Genomic DNA, 20,375 nt, shown 5'->3' on the forward strand with positions numbered 1-20,375 from the left:
AGGTAGAAGAAGACACAAGCAGGCAGAAAGGGAATATTTTTAGGCAACTCATAAGAAATAGGGAGTTATACTCTACTTCTTTGAGTATAAATACACAAATTATTTGGAATTCTTCTATATGAGAGCTTTATCTCCATTTATTTATGAATTCAACCCTTTAGTTATATCAGTATGGGTTCATGGATATTTATTTTATATTTTGCATTAAAATCCAATGTTACCTTATTTATTTTGTTGCTCAAATTGTTCCAGCTTTAGCCATTGGTAGCTCTTTCTGTTATTACCTTGTGTGCCCATTTACATGCCTCCATTAATATATGTGTGTGTTGTGTGTGTGTTTTAGCACTTCCTTACTTTCTGGACCTACAAGATGCTCATTTGTATAATCCCTGCCAGAGTACTAGAATGAGTTATTTTTCCAAGGATGTCTGGTTCCTTTTATTGGAGAATGGTACTAGAAACCAAGATCAAGGTGTTGGACATAAGCACTATTTTTTTTTAAAGACTCTTTCTCCCCAGCTACACTGTGAGCTCTTTGGAACAACATTTATCTCTTTATCCTAAGTGCCAGTAGAGTGTCTGACAGTGTTCATGTTCAGTGAGTGCTAAACTAAAACTAATTTTAGGACATGAAGTGGCCAAACAAAATGGAGGGGAGAGGGTCATCAGAATAATTACGTTACCCTTAAGGACTGGCATGTTCCTGATTGCATCTGTAATTGTATTTGTCCTCTAAGCTTATTTATGTATGTTATGGCAGCAAGGGTGGTAAATACTGATTTGAGACCCAGTTTATAGTTTTAACTGGAAAAAAATCAGATCCAACTGGAATACTTGATTTTTTTCTACTTACCTTCATCAAATAAAGAGAATCCGGTAGATTCCAGGGACATCTTCAACCCTGGAACCACCATGACAGCTGCTGTAAATAAACTGTAAGGGCCCCAACAAACTCCAGAATTGATTTGGCAGTCATATCAGACAAGGCATCTCTGTAGCAAAGACTGCTTAAACAGGGGGTTGAGTATGAGTTTTTACATATTTAGTTGAATTTTTGTCTTCAGAATAAAATTTCTCCACTTGTCTTTAGACTTTTCTAGAATAAAGAAGGGATCACAACCTTTCCCTGTAACAACCTTCAATACTTTAGTAGCCAGTTTATGGAAGTTTCAACTGAGCCAGATTAATCATGTTTTGTTTAGGAAAAGTCCATAGGCTATTTTTCTAAGAGAAATGTTATTCACACAAAAGCACTTTGGAATGCATTACATTCATTTATTATTGAATATCCCCAATGTGCCTGTGAGGGAAGTTAGAATTATCATTCTTCTCGAATCTCAGCTAGGGAGACCCAGACACATAGGGGGCTTGCCCAGGGTCACTAACAAGCCTGTGCCTGGACTAAGATTTGATTAGATCACATGTGACTGTGTGTGCAAAATACCTTCAGAATACTCTTGTTTTGAAGGGGTTAAAAAAAAAATCAGTGTTCCTGCCTCTTTCTGAGTAGCACATCCTATTTTCCTCAGCTAGGCTGTTCGCAAACTTTGTGCACTGGCCTTTAGAGAATGGAATAGCCCAACACACCAAATTCAAATCTGATTAATGTTATTTTCTTGACAGCCAACAGTCAGGCAGGTCTCCTATATTGATATGTAATTTCTTACCATTTCATGCCATTTCCCAAGTGCACTTCAGTTCTTTTGAGATGTTTTTTTCTCCCTACTTTCTGAAAATATGCCATATCTGAGAAAGAAAAACCACGGGTCTACATTCCAATTTGCTTTAATCTCATGTGTCTAAATGTATACTGCAATTTGAGATACATGAAGATTTTTTTATAACTTCCGCGTTAGACTTATTGTCACCTTCAGGCTAGTTTTATATTCGAGCAATGCCCTTCAACTTAGCAAAGATCACTTCATCCGTGCTAGTTAAAATCACATAGATTGTTAAATGGGCAATTAATGCTTATAATTATTACCATGCAACACTTTACCAGTAAGCAATTTGACAACCAACTTAATTTGCTTAAGGAATCAGTTATGCCAAAGTAGCAAGGCTGATCTTGTGCGCTGGCATTTAGGAAGTGGCATCTCCCAAACGAAATCCAAATTAAAAACCCCATCAGTGCCATTTTGATGACAATTGGCATTCGGAAGTGAACAAATTCAGTTTTCTCCTTTGCATTTTCAGGTAATTTAGAACATTTTTGACAAGTGTAATGCACAAACAAATTGAATAGAAATACTCCTTATGATTAATTTCAGAGCCATGGGCCATTCTCAGTAAATGGTCAGTTTAAAGTTTTTCTATTCTTTCTTTTTGGTGGTAAGAACTAGAAACCTTAAGGTCACATAAAAGGAAAAAGGAAAAATCTTATTCAAGAAGGTCATTGTGGTCACTGTCTCTTAATACACTTATCAACCATATTTCTGAATCTAGGAAGATTGTCCTATTACCTCTCTTTCTACCTACGACTGCAACACATTAAATGCATTTGAACTTACAGCGTCATTTGTGGCATCACCTCAGGAAAACATAATGAGACTTGGGCTTTGCTTTCCCATGAAGTACTGAAGGCCAGCTTTCATTTATCTTGTTTTTTTTTTTTTTTTTTTTTTTTTTTGTTAGAGTCTGATCCTCCAATAAATTCCCACTTATTTGAGTTCTCTTCCTTTGGAAGACACTTACCTGAGTCATAAACTCCAAATTCATTTTTCCTTTAACCTTACTTATGAAATGAAATTTCCCCATTAGCAAATTATTAGGAAGTGGCCTCTTAGACAAGAAGGGGCATTAGGTAGCTGCACATGTGATTTGCTTACCTATGTCTGGTATCTCTGTTTCTAGGGTGCACAAGGATCCACGAGTGGCAAGTAAAAGCAAACAGAGAGTTGTCAGTGTCATTCAACAAGCCAATCTAAGCAGACCCACCTACTCCTCAACTTGCAGCTGTCAGAGAGACTCTACAGCAAACGCTGTCAGAGAGACTCTACAGCATACATGTGTAGGGCAAAGTGGGCCAGATCTTCCTGGCCTCTTCTCCTAAGGTGCTGTGACTATCACTGAATATTCTGTGTAGCTGGCTTGTAAAGCTCTAAGGCAGGCTTCTGAACCACTGTCACCAGGACCACTTGGTTTCTGGCCACACATGCAATTTCCTGGGAGCAATCCTTAGTTTTACTGAATCAAACTCTCAGGGTGGGAATGGGGACTGGGAATTATATTTTTAACAAAGTGAGCTGGAGAGTCTGATATAGAATAAGGTTTAAGGATCAACAGGTGAAGGTTTGAAGAAGTAGCCACTGTAAAGGGTTTGCCTGCTCTAGACTGTTTGAAAGCCACCTTATCAAAATACAAATGTCACTGTTTTATTATCAAGTCTTCTGTGCAACACACATTCCAAACCTAACCTGAACCACTTAAATGATCTCAGAGATGAGACAGGGATGTCTCTGGTGCACATTAGCCATTACTTAGCAATAATCAAGAAAAAAACAACAAATTGAAAGGAAGGTATACTCTTAAAGCATGACAGAATGTCCCTGATATCAAAACCACTGCATCAAAATAGCTTCAATAAAATATGTAAATCAACTGCTAGGGCCTGTGTCTTCAAAGTATTCATGACCCAAGGGGGCAACTGGGTGGACAAAACTGAACTGTGAGGTCATAAGAGGCAGAACATTTTGGGGCCCCCTGATCTGTTAGCCTCTTGGCATGTGGTCCTACTACCTAAGGCATTTCACTCTGGGATGTGTCACCAGGCTCCTCACACAAAGGGCGTGGTTGGTACACAGGCCTGACACTGGGTCAAGTCTGTTCAGAATAAAAAGGCTATAATCATCTGTGAAATACAGTCATTTTAATTTTAAAATACTTTTAAAACCTGGCCCTTCTGTCATTTTGAAAAACATGAAGATAAGAAATCTTATCTAAACTAGAAAATGTTCTTTTACTTTGGAATGTCAGAAAAGAAAAGATACAAGATGATTTCATATGAAGCTATCTGCTACTACTGATTCAACTCTTTTTAAAGAGAGTCTTTCTGGGATTTGACTAGTTGGACCACAGGTCAGGATCAAGGACATATTTGTTTCCCTGGTCTGCCTCAAAAGGGTAGGTAGGTATCCTGAGGGTCAACACAAAAGGTCAAAAGGTGAGGATGGGGAGCTTGGATTAGAAACCTGGCCTAAGGCATTCAAACCTCTTTGAGTTTCTTTGTCTCCAAACACTACTTGTTCTGTGGCCTCTTAGTTACAGCCCTCTTAGCTTGAGGCTGGCTCTACTCACTGCTGCATGGTTGATTCTCCTGAAGGAAGTTAGTTGTGAAAGTACTAGAAGTACCTCATTAAAACATGGTTTCATCTACAACAGGTTCTCATGGTACAGAGCTACTCATGCAGCTACAAAGGGTTTTGAAATGCTTAGGTAAAGGTAAGGAGTGGAGATGGAGCTGGCTTGACTTTCTTGCAGTTGTTTCTGATCCTGCCAATAATGTCACTGTGAATTTGGAAAGATGTCCTGTATTATGCAGAGCAGCTTCTCTCATTAGCATCTCAGAGGGAGGAAATGAAAATGATGGAATTTATTTCCAGTGTGTGACCTTGTTCTGTCTCAGAATTACTTTTAGTTAAGGATTCAGGATTGAGTCACCACCAAAGTCAGTCTGCTGTCTAGCTAGCAACTGACAACATGCTGAGGTGCCAGTGTGTGAGCTCCTCACAAGTGCCTGGGCCTATCAGTGGGCATCACCATCTGGCAACTGACTGACTTGAAGCTTGTCATGAATTAGGAAGAATGAACTGTGAATCTTTGCAGAATAAGAAATGCTCTTGGTGGTAGGGGCTCAAAGTTGATCTTTGATTTTTTTTTCAGGACCTCCATGATTAAAACGGTCATCTATTCTTTTTTAATTAAAAAACTGATTGAAATACAATTCACATACCATAAAATTCACCTTTCTTAAAAGTACAATTCAGCAGTTCCTAGTACATTCACAAAGTTGTGCAACTATTACCAAGATCCAATTCCGGAACATTTCACTATCTTATGAAAAGAAACTTGTACCCATTAGTAGCAACTCCCCATCCCTCCTTCAGCCAAGTCCCTGGAAGCCACTAATCTGTTTTCTGTCTTAATGAATTTGTCTCTTCTGGATAGTTCATATAAATGGAGTCATACAATATATGTCCTTTGGTGTCTGGCTTTTTTCACTTAGTATAATGTTCAATTTTTTCATTTTACATTCTTGTGAGGTGGGAGATGGAGAAAGAGGGGGAAATGCCACATTTGGAGCTGTTGTCCAGGGACCCGATATGCAATTTTGCTGGCCTGTTCTGGTCACAACACTTTTCAAGTTGTTCATGCCATTCTCCATTTCTTTCCTTATACTTAAAATATTTTTTCTCCAGGTTTCATATATATATATATATATATATATATATATATATATATACACACACACACACACACACACACACACACACACACACACATAGTTTTTGATGTCGGAGAGCATACATTTCTCCCTGTTCATATTTCCATGGTATTCTTCCTTTGAAGAACCGGTTCCCACTCTACCATTCACTGGCTTCTTAGAGTTTCCAATGGCAACAAGTATCATCTAAGATTGCTCTGGCTCTGTTCCTTGCCCTTATCACAACTTTCCTGTCTTGTGTTTTAGGGCCCTGCTTTCAGTTAGTACTTCCTTTGAAAATCAATCTGACAAATGAATGCATGCCAGAAACTAATGGGTGATTCTAGCTTGAATGGTCAATCTTGTGTTGGGGACTCAGGGCTGTCATGTCTCAACTCAAAGGAACACTTAGAGTTCCATTTAGAGTGGGAATTTTGGGCATTGTGGAAGGCCAGCGAAGATGTTTTTGGGTAAGAAGGAGGGAGCCTTGGAATGCCACTGTCAATACATGAAATCAAACTGGAGAGGAAACCACCTGTTTCCTCTACATATAGTGTTTGGCTATTTGTAGCTCCAGTGCTGTTGATAAGAGGGTGGTTGTTGGCCATTTCTCAGGTATTTTCAGAAAACCTCTCAAAGTCTGGCTTCCATTTGTTTCTTCAGCAGAGTGCTCTACAAGTTCTGCTGCCCCTCAGTAAGCTAACTGCCCCTAAGTGGATGCTACTGCAGTTCTACTCAATTTCTAGTCAACGATAAGACTTGAGTCCTGAGAACAATATGGGAAATATTAACCGGTCACTGTAAAAGAAACAGGAAAATCTCAAGAGAAATTGTCATGTCACACTGACATTTGTCATGTCCAAATTACTCAAGGCACCAAGAAGCATTTACCAGGATCTTATTTTCTTCTTTCATTTTTAAAGGAAGGATAAAGTAAATATCTGGAGAATAACAGCATTTTCAACAATAACAGCATGAGACTTTTATAAAGAATAAATCATTTCCACTCATGCTTAATAGGTTTTCTAATAGAATTGTGAAATTAGAAGATGAGAGGGGAGCAAGGGGATATTACATATTTGAATTCTTGCAAAGCACTTAATACGGTGTCTCCTATTTTTACTTATATAATTATCTGTGTTAGTTTTAGAAAACTGAAAAGTGACCCTGAGGCCATGATCAAAGAAAAAAAGAAATAAAGTCATACTTGATGAGAAATAGTTGAAGAACTTGGGCATGTTTGGAATGAAGAATGAAAGCTAAGGAACCTATGATAACTGTTTTCACACTTGTGAAAATTTGTCAGATGAAAGAGAGAGGTGGTTTCAGATGCTAACATTTACTTCTGCTCAGTGAATGCTTCTGAAGGCAGATTTTGGTTCAATATAAGGAAGAATTTTCTACCAGAGCATGCCAAAGATACAATGGCTTGTCTTGAGAAGTATTTAAGTTTCCTGTTATTGAAAGGGATTAAACAAAGTAGAGACAACTAATTGTCAGGGATGTAGTGGGCTTGCACTATGCTGTACCAGATACCTGGAAGGACTCTTCTCATGCTAAGCTCACAAGTCTATGATGCCACTTTTGTGCTACCAAAATGTGTGCATGTGTCTACAATTTTCACATGAGAAGCAAATTTCTGTAGATAGAAAGAACTGAACAATCTCTTATAGAAATAAATCTATCTCTAGAAAACTCTTTAAAGAATGTATTTTGGAGACTCTTTTACATTTAATGCATGTTCTTGTAAGCTTACTTTCTTTATTATCTTGCCTTAAACTTCCACTGGAGAGAAGTACTAAGATGTGGTTATTCAGGTGAAGTCTGCAATAAACAGGCAAAAGGGTACTAAATACTTAAATAACAAGGATAATATTACTGTGCTGGCATATTGCTAATAACAGTGATATAAGGACTTTTCCCTATCCACCCTATTCAACCAAGGGAGGTCAAGCTAGAGGAAATAAATAATTGGCAACCAATGAAGAGGAAATGATTCTTGAGGTCAGATGAAAAAAGTCAATTGGGGACAGTTTGGATCTATAGAGTTCTGGTAGGAAAAAAATCTGTAGTCTTACAATCTTTGCAGTGTTAAGGAACACGTGGAATTGCTCAGTGTGGGCCAATATGGAACAAGAGGAAGGAAAAGAAAGAAATCTAGATGAGTAAGATTTATGTATTGCCAAAATATCTTCAAACTTTGGGATGAGAACTATATATCTGCAGCTCTTAAAACAAGTTAAAGTGCTTAGGACATGGAAAAAAAGATGCTCAGATATAAAGTTGAAGTCAATTTTATATATAAAGAGGTAGAGAACAGAGTAGTTACATTATATAATGACTAACTTGACAGAGACTGAAGATCTAAAATGCTCTTTCTTTCTATAATAACCTATTGACAATATTTGCTCTTCCAGTCACAGTTTTTAATGCAACCAATAACATAATAACTATATTAGTCTGTGTTTCCAAGGCAACCGATGAGTCAACCAAGTAAAATGACAAATCTGCACTGGGGAGGGGGGTAAGCAATTAAATTAACTGATTTTAACAAACAAAAACCTGGTGCAAAATGAAGTGTCTATCTACATATAGTACAATTCAGTGAACATTATGGCTCTTAAGATAGCAAAGTCGTATTATATCAACTTATTTCTCCCCAGGAAGTTTAAATCTGGAAAAGTTATAGAGCAAATAAATAAATTTACCAATTTTTGTGAAAGATACAAAGTACACAGTATAGGCTACTGATCAGGGTGGATACTTTAGAGAAAGGAAATCTAAAAAGAGATATAGTGGTTTCTGGGTAAGCATGACAGATAATATTTGCTGACATAAACTGTTTTCATGTATAGTCAAATAGAGTTAGCTGTCAATTAGGTCAAAATGATCATGTCTATTCAGTCAGCCTATTTCTCTAATAGTCAATCATAGAAGGGTTGGAGTAGAGGAAGGTGAACAATTTTTTCCTCTTCTTGAACCTAATGCAAGAATTCTTAATCATGACTCTATGTAGAGGCTTTATCCACAAGGCTAGGCTGCTGGGTGATGGTTGGTGGGAGGTGTGGGGAGAGAGGGAAAACATGACTTCTGAAATCACACATACAATTTTGTGTGAATGTGGTTTCTTTCTGGGGAGAGGTCCCATAGCCTTTGACAGATAATCAAAGGGGCCTGAGAATTAAAAACAAGTAAGTTATGAATTGCTCTGAAGGAATGTCAGTTCAGAAAAGTCACTCAGAGACTCAGGCTAAGTGACAGAGCCTGGTTGTGTGCGCCTGCGGTATATGTACACACATATTTGAAGAGTTGTGACAATGAGAAAACTGCTGTGGAGTAAGAATGAATAGAGGCACTGGACAATATTTCACATTGTCAGAGAGGAATTTTTCTCTACACTGATAAAATCACCTTGCAATTAGGGTCCAAGTTATTCTATTTTATTCTTCAAATGACTTTGTGTTGAAGGTCAGAAGGTTCTTTGGAATAAAATGCAAATTTGTGAACTATTAAGGATCCTTGACCAAGGGAGAATCTCATCAATGAGTGACAATCCCTCACCTTAAGTAAATTTGCATTTAAATTACAAAGAAAAGGAGTATACTTAGCTGAGTTTTCTTTATAGTAATAATATTAGTATTTTTTGTTTTTCTACATAATCCAATGTTTTTTTTTTTTTTTTTGAAGTGTTAGCTACTTAGGGGCAAGCTATATAGGTTCATCAAGACAAGGGCTCTGTTTACCAAACAGATAATATCGGCCTAACTAGAAATATTCCGACAGTGAATGGATTGTTCAATGTTCCCATGCAAGTTTGGCATCATGCAGGCATCCCTAAGGTTTTGAAAACAATGTAGGATGTTCCAGTCCAAGCATACAATCATTTTGGCATTCTTTGACTTTTCAGTAAGTAGGTGCCGAAATTGATATACTGCTAGAAATGACAAGTGCCTGTGAGATGTGACATCGTGAGGTACATGAGCACTTGATTAGGGCAGGGTGCTGTGAATTAGTACCTCTCTAGACCCTCTAGATGTGCTTTATCTTTATAAAATCTTAATTTTACAGTCTATTTTTTTTATTAGCCAAGGGATTTAACAGCTTTCTTCTCTATGACAGCGTTTGCAATTATAATTAAGAAATGTATTAAAACTGGAGTGAATTAATGTGAAAAATGGATGGGGGCTTGGGACTAGAAGATTCCCCCAGTTCAGCGTGAAGGACTAACTCAGTCTGAAAAGAGATATGTAGATTGCAAAGCAAGCATAAGAATCTGAAAAATTTCAAAGAATGTCCTTGTGCATTCAAGTCTCTGTACTTCTGTGAATATAATTGTTACAAAAACATGACCTAAGAGTTTTCATGTGTTTTGATTGGCCTTGATGGCGTTCTGTACATATAAACTTGCTCCATCAATACCTCTGTTCTCCCAGTCACTATTTTTGGTCAGTGTATATCAGGTCCATGAGGGAATTCCTGAGGCAACAATTGTTTTATGGACTAGTTTATAGGGTGACATCAAAATCTTCCAGAATATAGAGAAACTTTCAGGTTAATATTCCATAGACATGTGTCAGGAACAAAGCCGTCATAACCAAATAAAGGAAGGCTCTACCATTTTACCCAGGGGAGAGGAAACAGGTCTTTCTGTCTCTCCTGGGATGGGAATAGATGCTTTCATTTCTAGAACTCTGGTGGGTACATATTTGTGTCTTATAAGCTTCAGAAAGGAAGAAATAAAGCTGATTAAGCCATGGTCTGTGTAGTTGTAATCTTTTTGTAACTTCAGAATGTGGAATATCAAAAGGTATGAATTCCTTTCAAAAGGTGTCAAAATACTTTATACTCTCAAGAAAATTCCTACAACAGAGTGAGAAAGCTTAAAGATGAATGCTTTAATCATTTTGTCCAATGGGATAGAACTTTTAAGGGTAAAGATCTAGTTCTTCTTTATCATGCCACATAAACACAAACTTCCATTTTCTTTTTTATGAAATGACCACTTCAAGAGATTGAACCTGGAGAAGTTAGAAAGTTTAGGTTTGTGGATCTGGCAATATCTCTTTCTGCTAGAACAGCAGAGATAGTTTGATGAGTTTTTGTTATCGCCAGCAAGGGCTGAGTGACTTACCTGAGCACTTGGAAGTATTGAGATCCATGTCAGTGACGGCAACGCACATGTACAGGGATATCAACACTTCCTGTTTCCCAAACCAGTACCGAAAGGTTCCTTTCAAGTGGGCACGTTGATCTATGTCTTTTGTCCCTATTCCTGTTTATCTTAGCTCAGTGCTATGATATGGGCAACTACATTTTCTGTTCCTTCTGGCAATGCCTTGTCTCTTCTTGTTATTCTTGCTTTTTCCTTATCCGCTAAACAAACAGATTAGAGGAGACTTACCTTAATTCCAAAATACTAACGGAGTTTCCCGAGGGAAATATTCGCCTAACAAAATTGAAGTCGCCAACATACACACTACCATCAGGGCCAGAAGCTAAGGCAACAGGAGCAAACAGTTTGTTGTTGTGGGCTGGACCATTGCAGTTGGTGCAGGCGACGCTCCGTTGGTGTCCATTCCCCATTATAGTTGATATGACTGGGGGTTGTTGGGAAATGAACATATTTTCTCCATTCCCTTTATGTATGATTCCTAGATGTGAGGCAAAAAGGGAGAATAAAAAAGATATACAACATTATCAGTGACATTTAAATTCTTCTCTTGTTGTTCAAAGCAGGTAGAAGATTTGATTTTTCATAAAAGAACTTTAGAGTGAATTACATCAACCTTGGTTTTGTTTAACTGCAGAATCACAACAAACAGAAACGTAACACTTTGCCTCTGTTTGTCCATCTGTGAAATGGAGTAATTAATATACACTCTCCATTAGGGGATGATTCTAAATGCCTCAACAAGGCATTTGATGATTAACTTTTAAGGCTCTCCTGTTCACTTTGGGCTCTGTGAGTTATCTGCAGCTATTTTTTTAATCCCTGACTGATTTTTCACCTGATGCCTGGCACACACCTGTTTGACTTTAAATTATCCTCACTATGCAATTGGTTCCTGAAAAGAGAATATCAGTCGATTTTAATATTAACCTTAGTAAAACACAATCAGGAAGGTAATCTACTTCTATGAAAAGAAAAGAAATCACACTGCTAGAATGCACTTCAAAGATATAAGAAGAAAGGGACTTGAATTTTCCACTCTTTTGGACCATATCTTACTATCATCAGGGCAGGAAATAGAGATACCGACTTATGAAAATGCTAGAAAAAGCTGCAGTCATTCTCTCTGGGCAATCTCATACATTCTCATAGCTTTAAACCTCATCTTTATGTGCTGAAACTTTCTCCTGTCCAGAGCTCTCACCTGACATGCAGCTTGCCACTAGATCTTTATTTGGATGCCCCAAAGGTAAACTAAACACATTTAAAACTGAACTCATTATTGTTCTGCATCCCTTACCAAACCTGCCTCAAATCCATTTCTCTTTACTTCTGCACCCGCTATTCCCTCTGCCCTGAATGCCCTCCTCGTCTTGTCTGCTAGGGGAACTCTCACCCACCCTTCAGAGCTTGGCTCATTTCTTCCCCAATGCTCTCTCCAGGACAGAATTAGTTACTCCCTGGGTGCTCACCGCTTGTTTCCCAGAGCTCTATTATAACACTTAATACATTGCACCATAAGAGCTTTCATTACTTCTCTATCTTCTCCCTTAGAACGTGAGCTCCTTGAAGGCAGACACTCTGTTATATGCCTTTCGGCATCTTGTGCTAATCCCTGTAGCTGTCATTATAAGTACTCAGTAAATGTTGAAAATTGGTTTTGAGTCTCTTGTAATTTCTTCGTCCAAATCCTAATGATTTTGAAAACCTGCTGATCCTGGGCAGAAAAATCCAAGGAACAAGGACTGCTGTGCTAAATAGCTCACGTCTGTCCAGAATGAGCCAGGGAAGGTAAAACATCTGTGTTGTGAGAAGGCATCCCAATGTGTGAGACTAAAGTAACTGACAGCAAATGAATGAATGTACTTGTACTGCACTGTCCGTTTTTTCTCTCACGACCCTTGCTGTCTGTCTCCTCATACTGCCCATTATTCTCCCTAAACATTTCTTGAAATATCTTCCTCAGTTTCATCCAACTTTTGGTCCTACAATAGAAGCTGTTGATTACTCTGAAATAGGAACCTTTCTTGCAAAAATAAATATGGGGGTTAGACATGACAACACCATGGTACCAGATTCTTGGAAGGGTCTTCCAGGAAACAGAAATCCCATACATCATATGACCTTTGGATTGTAAATCTAAGTATTTTTACTTTCTCTCCCAAGATGATTTCTGGCTATTTTTTCAACATATGATCTGCAAGCGCAATGTGAGCTTATATCCCAACAAATTGGTCTTTTATGGCAGAACTATGAGCTATCTTGAGGACACTACTTTCTTATTAGTTTTATTATAATTTCATTAGACAATGACAATATTTCTGAAGATTTACAATAGTTAATTAAGATTAATAGGGCTGCATTTCACCTTCCCCAAAACACTTAATTGCAGTGTGATCAATATTACACTTTAAATGAATTGGGAGAAAGTGAATGAGAACTAGAATGGCACTTGCACAGCATCATTGAAAAGAAATCTCCTGATGATCACTAAATATTCTATCAATGACAGTATGATATGTCCGCTAATAAGTGAAGAAACCAACTGTTTAGCATGTCAGTATTTCAGTGATGCACTATAGGGTATATCATTCAAAAATATTTCCAATTATTGGCTGGCATATACCAGATTTGCTATTAACATCTATTTTCACAGGTAGATCTCCATTTTTTTATATCAATGTAACGGTATAGTTAACAATTACCTTCAAAATGACATGTTATTACCAGACTCCTGGCAATTTAAAAACTAAAGATGGCTATTCTAAACCATTCTTCTAAGCCTGCAATTCTAAAACTCCCCTTTTCTATTAGAAAGCCCAGCACTCCATCAAAGAAGAAGAATGATTAAAGGAAATAAAACATAAGGCAATGTACTTTCTGATTACATCTCCACAATTGATGTCTTGCTTTCATGCAAGGTACTAAAGTGCCCATGTACTGAAATTACCATTCCTGTTTAAAGCTGAAGCAATCAAAACAAAAATGGGCAAACCCCTTTTGTATTGCCCTGGAAAAATAGATCATTTTGAAGGGTGTTTTTGTTGTTTCAAGAATCTGTTTAACCTTCCATTACACAGAACCAGGGCATACCATCTAGCAACAATGATTTAACACCAATTCTTCTGCAAAAGGTTGCTTGGAAAATATTTTGTTTACGTTCCTAGAAATCTTGATCAATTACTGCTGCCTCCCTTCCAGTTTATTCTGCCACACACGCTCATTTTGAAAACAGAATCAAATGATCCTAGGACAACACACATTATTTATATGAAGGCCAACTTTCTGCTAAGGATTGGTGTCTTGTTTATAGTAAACAAAGAAACTCCACTGAGTGGGGCCTACTATACATTTTTGCCCTAAGTTTTCCTTTTCTTTGCCCACAAGTTAAGTCTGTTGTGTAATAGGTTGAGAATATTTTTAAACACACTACTCATCACCTCCTGCTACCTTGCTCAAAACTTCTTTTGAAGCTTATAAATAAGTTTGAAATAAAAATTCCCCTTGGAAGCCAGTGGGTGGTGCTTTATGCTGATTCCAAAGAAGAAATTTTTCAGACTTATAGACAACAAGGGGCACAACACATATTTCTCCTAGGATTTGACTGAGAGGATATAAACATGAACTGGGAGACGTGCCAGTGTGATCAATGGAAATTCACTTCCTTTCCCAGTAAAAATATTTGGTCTACAAACTACTGGCCCATCCCGCCAGTTAAATTAAGGGAAATTCTCTAACCATTTCAGTGAAATGACAATACCCAATGAGCATGGTGGATTGCTCTTTCTAATAATTTTTTTTAACTCTGAACTGGCAGAAAACAGAAGGGGCAATGTTTGATAAAGATTTACTATACAGGGGCCTCCCTGGTGGTGAAAGGGGTTAAATCTTAGCACTATCAAGTGCTTATCAAATCTTACCAACCACTTGAAGAGCTCGATCCCTGGCCAGGGAGCTGACCCACATGGCGCAGCAGACCTCTCCTATCTTGCCTGCTGCTCCCCTCGGCAGTGTATTTTGATCTGTCTGCCTGTTCTGCTCCCCAATCTGTCTCTGGTGAATCCTCTTGCCCTCCGGCTCCTCTGGCCTGTACCCCCACTCTTGTATAAAAATAAATAAATCTTAAAAAAAAAAGATTTACCATACAAATAGCTATAAGGCCTTGTAATAGATGATTCATGTGCACATTTTTATTTCTCGTAATTTTAAAGAACTGATTCATCTTAGAAGGAATGAATATGCACTCAGTATAACCAGTAAGATGTATTTTGAAGGACTAATATTGAAAAAAGACAAGTTTCTGGTATTTTATTTTATTTTTGTGAAAGTAAGAACCAACTAGATACAGATAGATCTAGATCTAGATAGACACACACACACACAGTATAATATTTAGAAGCCATTCTCCACAACCAATGGCTAATTGTAAGTTAAATATAATGGCTGGAAGGGCACATGGTCTGAAGACACTGCCTGCTAGAAACTCTCCGCTGCCTAAGACTTGGAGCCAAAGACAAACCGGAGCCCTGAATGGCAGCAGACATCCTATCTAACTACAGGTGTCTTTTTAACCAGGGAGAGGAAATTGGGGGAAGATAGATTCTTGTTTCCAATCTGCTATCTGTCTCAGATCAAAAAGCGGGGTGCCTAAAGACTTAGACTTTTTCCAGAAAGAAGTGGAGTGGGGAATTTGCAAAGACGTTGCTCTTGCCTTAATCAGTCAGCAGACTGTCTGACCCGAGGGGAAAGAGCATTGCTTTCTAAATTGGTCTTCTCAAAGCTGTTCCTTCACACTTATCCTTCCTGCTTCTAAAACTGACTCTGCAGGCGGGATTTAGACTTCGAAAACATCCTAAGGGGGAGCCCCCGTCCATGGTCATGCAGTGGCAGAGCAGGTTTCCTATCTGCTTCCTGCAAGTGTGACCACTTCTTAATTAGAAACACAACGTGCTGGCCAATGAGATGATAAAATGAATGAATGTTCCTTTTTAAAAAATGATCCCAAGGAAGGATTCTTTTTCAGAATAAAACTCTCAGCAGATTTTGTCAGGCTGAGGTGAGCACAAGGGATCTTTTGGGCTTGATAAAGATTTTCTAAAACTGTGTTATGGGGATGGTTGCTCAACTCTACAATTTTCTAAAAATCATTGATGCACACATGGAAATGGGTGAACTTCATGGTATATAAATTACACTTTTAAAAAGCTATTAAAAATTCTCAGAAATAACTTTGTACCTACTACCTATAAACTTATTACCAATGAATCAGGAGTGGAAAGAAGATATTTATGGAAATCTGGGGGCTCACAGAGCCAATTTTCTGAATGACTCCCCTCTGTTTTAAATTTTTAAGCCTGTGTGAAGCAAATGGTAAGAGGATACAGGACGGGGAGCACACAGCTGGGGGCTGGCTCGATGGAGGTCATTTCCCACTTTGTATTTAATGTCAATGACAGGCATTTGAAAGAGACAATCTATACAAGCCAATAAAAGTGAGTTGAAAAGAAATAGCTGCTTAAAATGTCAAACTCTTTCAAATCAAAACAAAAAACCTAATAATTTAATAAGTGACATCTGCCCTTTCGTTTTTTGTACTTTTAAAAGTGTGATTCTCTTTTTGACAATAGAAAAAAAGTTGACATTTTATGTCTGTGCCTGAATCTTTGCTCTTAAAAATAAACAACTGAAAGGGAATTTAGAATCTTTCTTGAAAGGGGGAAGGAGATATTATGGGGGCACACAGCACTGGCCTCATTCACCTTCGGGGTCCCATACTGGGACTGGTCTGTTGTAGGTGGTCACAGTCTATGGCTGGAGCAAACCTGGTTAGCTTTGCCAATCAAATTTTCCCAGCTTGTGTGGCTGGTTAACTAGGCTGATTCAACTACAGTGCAAATGAAGTAAGATCATAGGTGTGATTATAAAATGGATCCAATGTCCTTCGTCAGTTCATGGCCTTACAAGATAGCTCAACCCTAGCCAGCTGTTCCACAAAGGCAAAAATTGATACAGGATGGATATAGCAGAGTATAGCTCTGCCTAATTATACTTTTACAACTCCAATCCTGGAGAAATAAACCAAAATCTATGTTCTACAAAAGGTTGTTTGGACAACACAAATGCCCAAAAATAGATGACTGGATCAAGAAGATGTGGTACATATACACAATTGGAATATTATTCAGCAATCCAAAAAGATAAATTCATGCCATTCGCAGCAACGTGGATGGAGCTAGAAGGAATTTTGCTCAGTGAGATAAGCCAGATGGAAAAAGAAAAATATCGGATGGTTTCACTTATTGCAGGAATATAGGGGAACCAAATGAGACATCAGTGTAAAAAAATTAATAACAGTACAAAACACAACAAAGCAAAAAAGGACAATTATAAATCAGAGATGTACTGCAGGGGAGGAGGGAGAGGGATCAGAGGGAGGAGGGAGGAGCACAGGGGACTGAGGTGATGGTGCACGGGTGCATTGGGGAAGGAAACTATGGGGACTATACCTGAGGGGGTGGGGGGAAGCAAATATTATTTAAACATGAATAATGATGTAAAAAATAATTAAAAAATTTTTAAAAAGTCAAAAAAAGGCTGTTTGGAGTCTGCCTCTTTAGATGGAAAGGAATATGATTTCACAGTGAAAACATACCAGTAGATGCTCAAATGAAAGCTGGATGGAAACGACAGGTTCCCAGTAGGCTACAAAAGGAGTTAGAGAAACTTGGATGAAACATTTATAACTGGGTGGCAAAAGCAGCTTGTCCGAGAGAAGCATGGGCTCAAGGACCACCTGTGGTCCCTTCCTCTGATTTATCTCATGTTCAAATGGCAAACTAAGAGAAAATGAGCAGGGAACGCGGTCCAAAGAGGGCAAAGTTCGAAGACGAGACTCCTGATTCTCATGGCTTCTTTCTCTTTCCGTAAGTCTAGGACTTAGGACACTGAAAACTACCTGAAGTCGAGGAAATCACTCTTTCCCCAGCCTCTTCCACTTCCCCGCCTCCTCTCTTTCTCCTATGTCTTCTACTTGGTTTTATGTGTTATTTCTTCACTCTGTTTCTAGCTTCTTTTTGGATATACTGACATTAATAAGGATAAGCAAATGTGGAGAAAGAAAACATGATTTTAGCCCCTTACTAATTGTGCACTATTGGGGAAAGTCACGTGACTAATCCTCACATTCTTAAGATGGGAGAGAGAGAGAGAGAGAGAGAGAGAGAGAGAGAGAGAGAGAGAGAGAGAGAGAGATTGAACCATAGACTCACACTATTGTGTCCCACCATCACATTAGGAGTCTCCTAGGATATAGATGCTGGTTTAGACTGGGCTCCAGTTCCCTACTCCTCTTGCTATGTTGTCACATGGATGACTGAATATCTACTGGAAGAGTTAGATAAGTGCCCCTCAGCTATCCCAGCTCAACTCAGCCATTCTTTTGCCCATTATATTTAATTATCATGACAACTCTGCAATGTAAGTGTGAGTGTTCCTTCATTTCAGGTGTGTAAGCTGGAGCTCCTAGAGGTTGAATAATTTACCAGAGTGACCAGTGGGCCTGAGATTGTAGCACAGGTTATTCACCTTCTTCTTTTTTGTAAACAATGGATGCAATGGCCTTTTATTATTTTTTCTCCCCACCACCATCCCACATAACTGACTCTTTCTCCCTGCTCCCTCTTCAAAACTTCACTTAATTGGTGTCCAATAGTTTTTATAAGTATTGTGTTTTGTCAAAATACTATGTAAATGCCCAGTATTTATGTTTGTCATTCTGTCTTGCTGTAAATGGCAGCATTTTTTATTTCCTTATGGCTGAATAATATCCCATTGTGTGGATATAGCCACATTTTCTCTTAGTATTTTATGTGGTATTATAATCCATTTGCCAAATGTTACTGCTCGGGATATAACAAGGAAAAAGTAGATTGTTAGCTGTCATTTCAGACTGGTAACATACTTAGATGTAGTGACAAGAATATGAAAAATAGACTGGATTCTAGAAAGATGAGAAAATTGCTCCTCAACAAAAACAATCTGTAATCAAGTCTCTAAAATATGATAGTTTTATTGACATCATTTGATAAAAGATAAAAGATAATTTGTGTGTAAACACGATTTTAGTCTATTTCAGCTCTCTTAACCCAACCCTCTATCACTGGGCACTTAGGTAGTTTCCATGCCCTAGAAGATTCTTGATATTTTAAATAAGGCTAAAGCTACATGTCAGGGATGTGTTCAAAATGGGACAAAGTTCACTAAACCCCTTTGAAAACTGTATCAGATGGATGAGCCATTATTTTTTTAAACCAGATCTTCTTTTAATTTATTATTTTTTTTTGCATAGAAGAACTGGGGTGTAGGCCAGAGGTGTGGGGGGCGAGAGGATTCATCAGAGACAAAGTGGGGAACAGAACAGGCTGATCCACTGAAATACACTGCTAAGGGGAGCAGTGGGCAAGAAAGGAGAGGTCTGCTGCCCCATGTGGGTTAGTTTCCTGGCCAGGGATCAAACTCAGGCCTTAACAGTGATAGTGCTGAGACTTAACCCCTATGCCACCAGGGAGGCCCTCATTAATTCTAAGATGGATATTTGCTTCAGATATTAATATCTCTGAAATAAGTATCTTACAACCACCGCACATCAATAGTCAATTGGCAGCATTTTCCATAAGATAATGACTTGTCATCGATGTCTGAGATTTAAATGAAATATGGCAATCATCATTCCACTTAAAAAGGTTGGATACAATGTCATATAGACTGGTTTATCACTTGGGATAGAGCAATAATGATAGATGATTCTTAAAACTCCATGTCATATAACTTTGTGATGAAGAGGTCTTACTATATTAGCAGCCATTTGAAATCAGACTATTGTATTTGAAAAGAAACGTAATAATGTGCTCTTCTCCAGGGGGTGCACTTACAGGTCATATATTTTTTGTCTTTTCCAAATTTTATGCAATGGATATGTAATATATATATATATATGTAATGTATATGTACATAGCATTAGGAAAACATTATTAATATATATTTAAAAAGCTGCTTACCACTTTGAGGATTCAAAATATGATGCTTATTCAATGACCAGCCTCCTAGGTTAGAAGCATCCATCTCAAAACCTTGTAAAACAACTGTCCTTTTTTCCCAGAGAATAAAGTCAGGGCACGTTTCATATTCATATCCCACAGATACTGTAAACAAAGAGTAAATAACACATTAGAAATTTTAAAAACATTTGTCTCATTTTTACATCAGTTGATAACTCTGGATAGTGCATTTGCTACTGAGTTCTGATTTGGGTTGAAATTTTACTGCAAATCCCTTTCACCTCGCACAGTACAGCACAGCATAACACCTAGCATAGCACTGGGCACCTGAAAGTAATCTGTTCATACATATTGAATAAATGTATGAATGAGTGAGTGAGTGCCATCATTAGGTATGAGCCATGATGATTATGCCCACTTAGTTTTATTATGGACTTTGAGATTGGAGGCTGTGCCTTAAAACTGAAGAAATAAACTCTCTGAAGGATTAAGCTGTGGTGATATAATTCCTTTCTTTACCTTTGTAGATGTGCTGGGATGGCTGGTTTCTTATCTCTCTGGAGTACAAAATGCACTTAGGAAGCTGGTTTTGGAGTACTGGGTCACTTATACAACAACTGACTACACACAAGACTAACAGAAATCGATGTACCCAATTTATATTTTCTCCTTTGTTAACTGGTCTCTAGTTTGCCAAGAAGTCTGAGTTTACTTAGTGTGCTGCAAG

At 38.0% G+C, this 20,375-nt stretch overlaps 1 protein-coding gene across 3 annotated transcripts in view; it reads right to left on the reverse strand.

The window, feature by feature from the left end:
• TENM1 (teneurin transmembrane protein 1) overlaps positions 1 to 20,375 on the reverse strand; it is a gene marked incomplete at both ends in the record, with an annotated part of 529,505 nt that overhangs the window by 97,776 nt on the left and 411,354 nt on the right. For 2 of the 3 annotated variants that reach the window (XM_084259136.1, XM_084259135.1), the window contains 3 exons: positions 2,829 to 2,849; positions 10,824 to 11,073; positions 19,649 to 19,792. In XM_084259136.1, coding sequence (XP_084115262.1) covers positions 2,829 to 2,849; positions 10,824 to 11,073; positions 19,649 to 19,792 — 415 coding nt within the window. The remainder of the gene's footprint in view (positions 1 to 2,828; positions 2,850 to 10,823; positions 11,074 to 19,648; positions 19,793 to 20,375) is intronic. The other variant, XM_084259137.1, reaches the window with a different exon arrangement.

This window comes from Talpa europaea (genome assembly GCF_964194135.1).
Source record: "Talpa europaea genome assembly, chromosome: X".
Classification (NCBI taxonomy): Eukaryota; Metazoa; Chordata; class Mammalia; order Eulipotyphla; family Talpidae; genus Talpa; species Talpa europaea.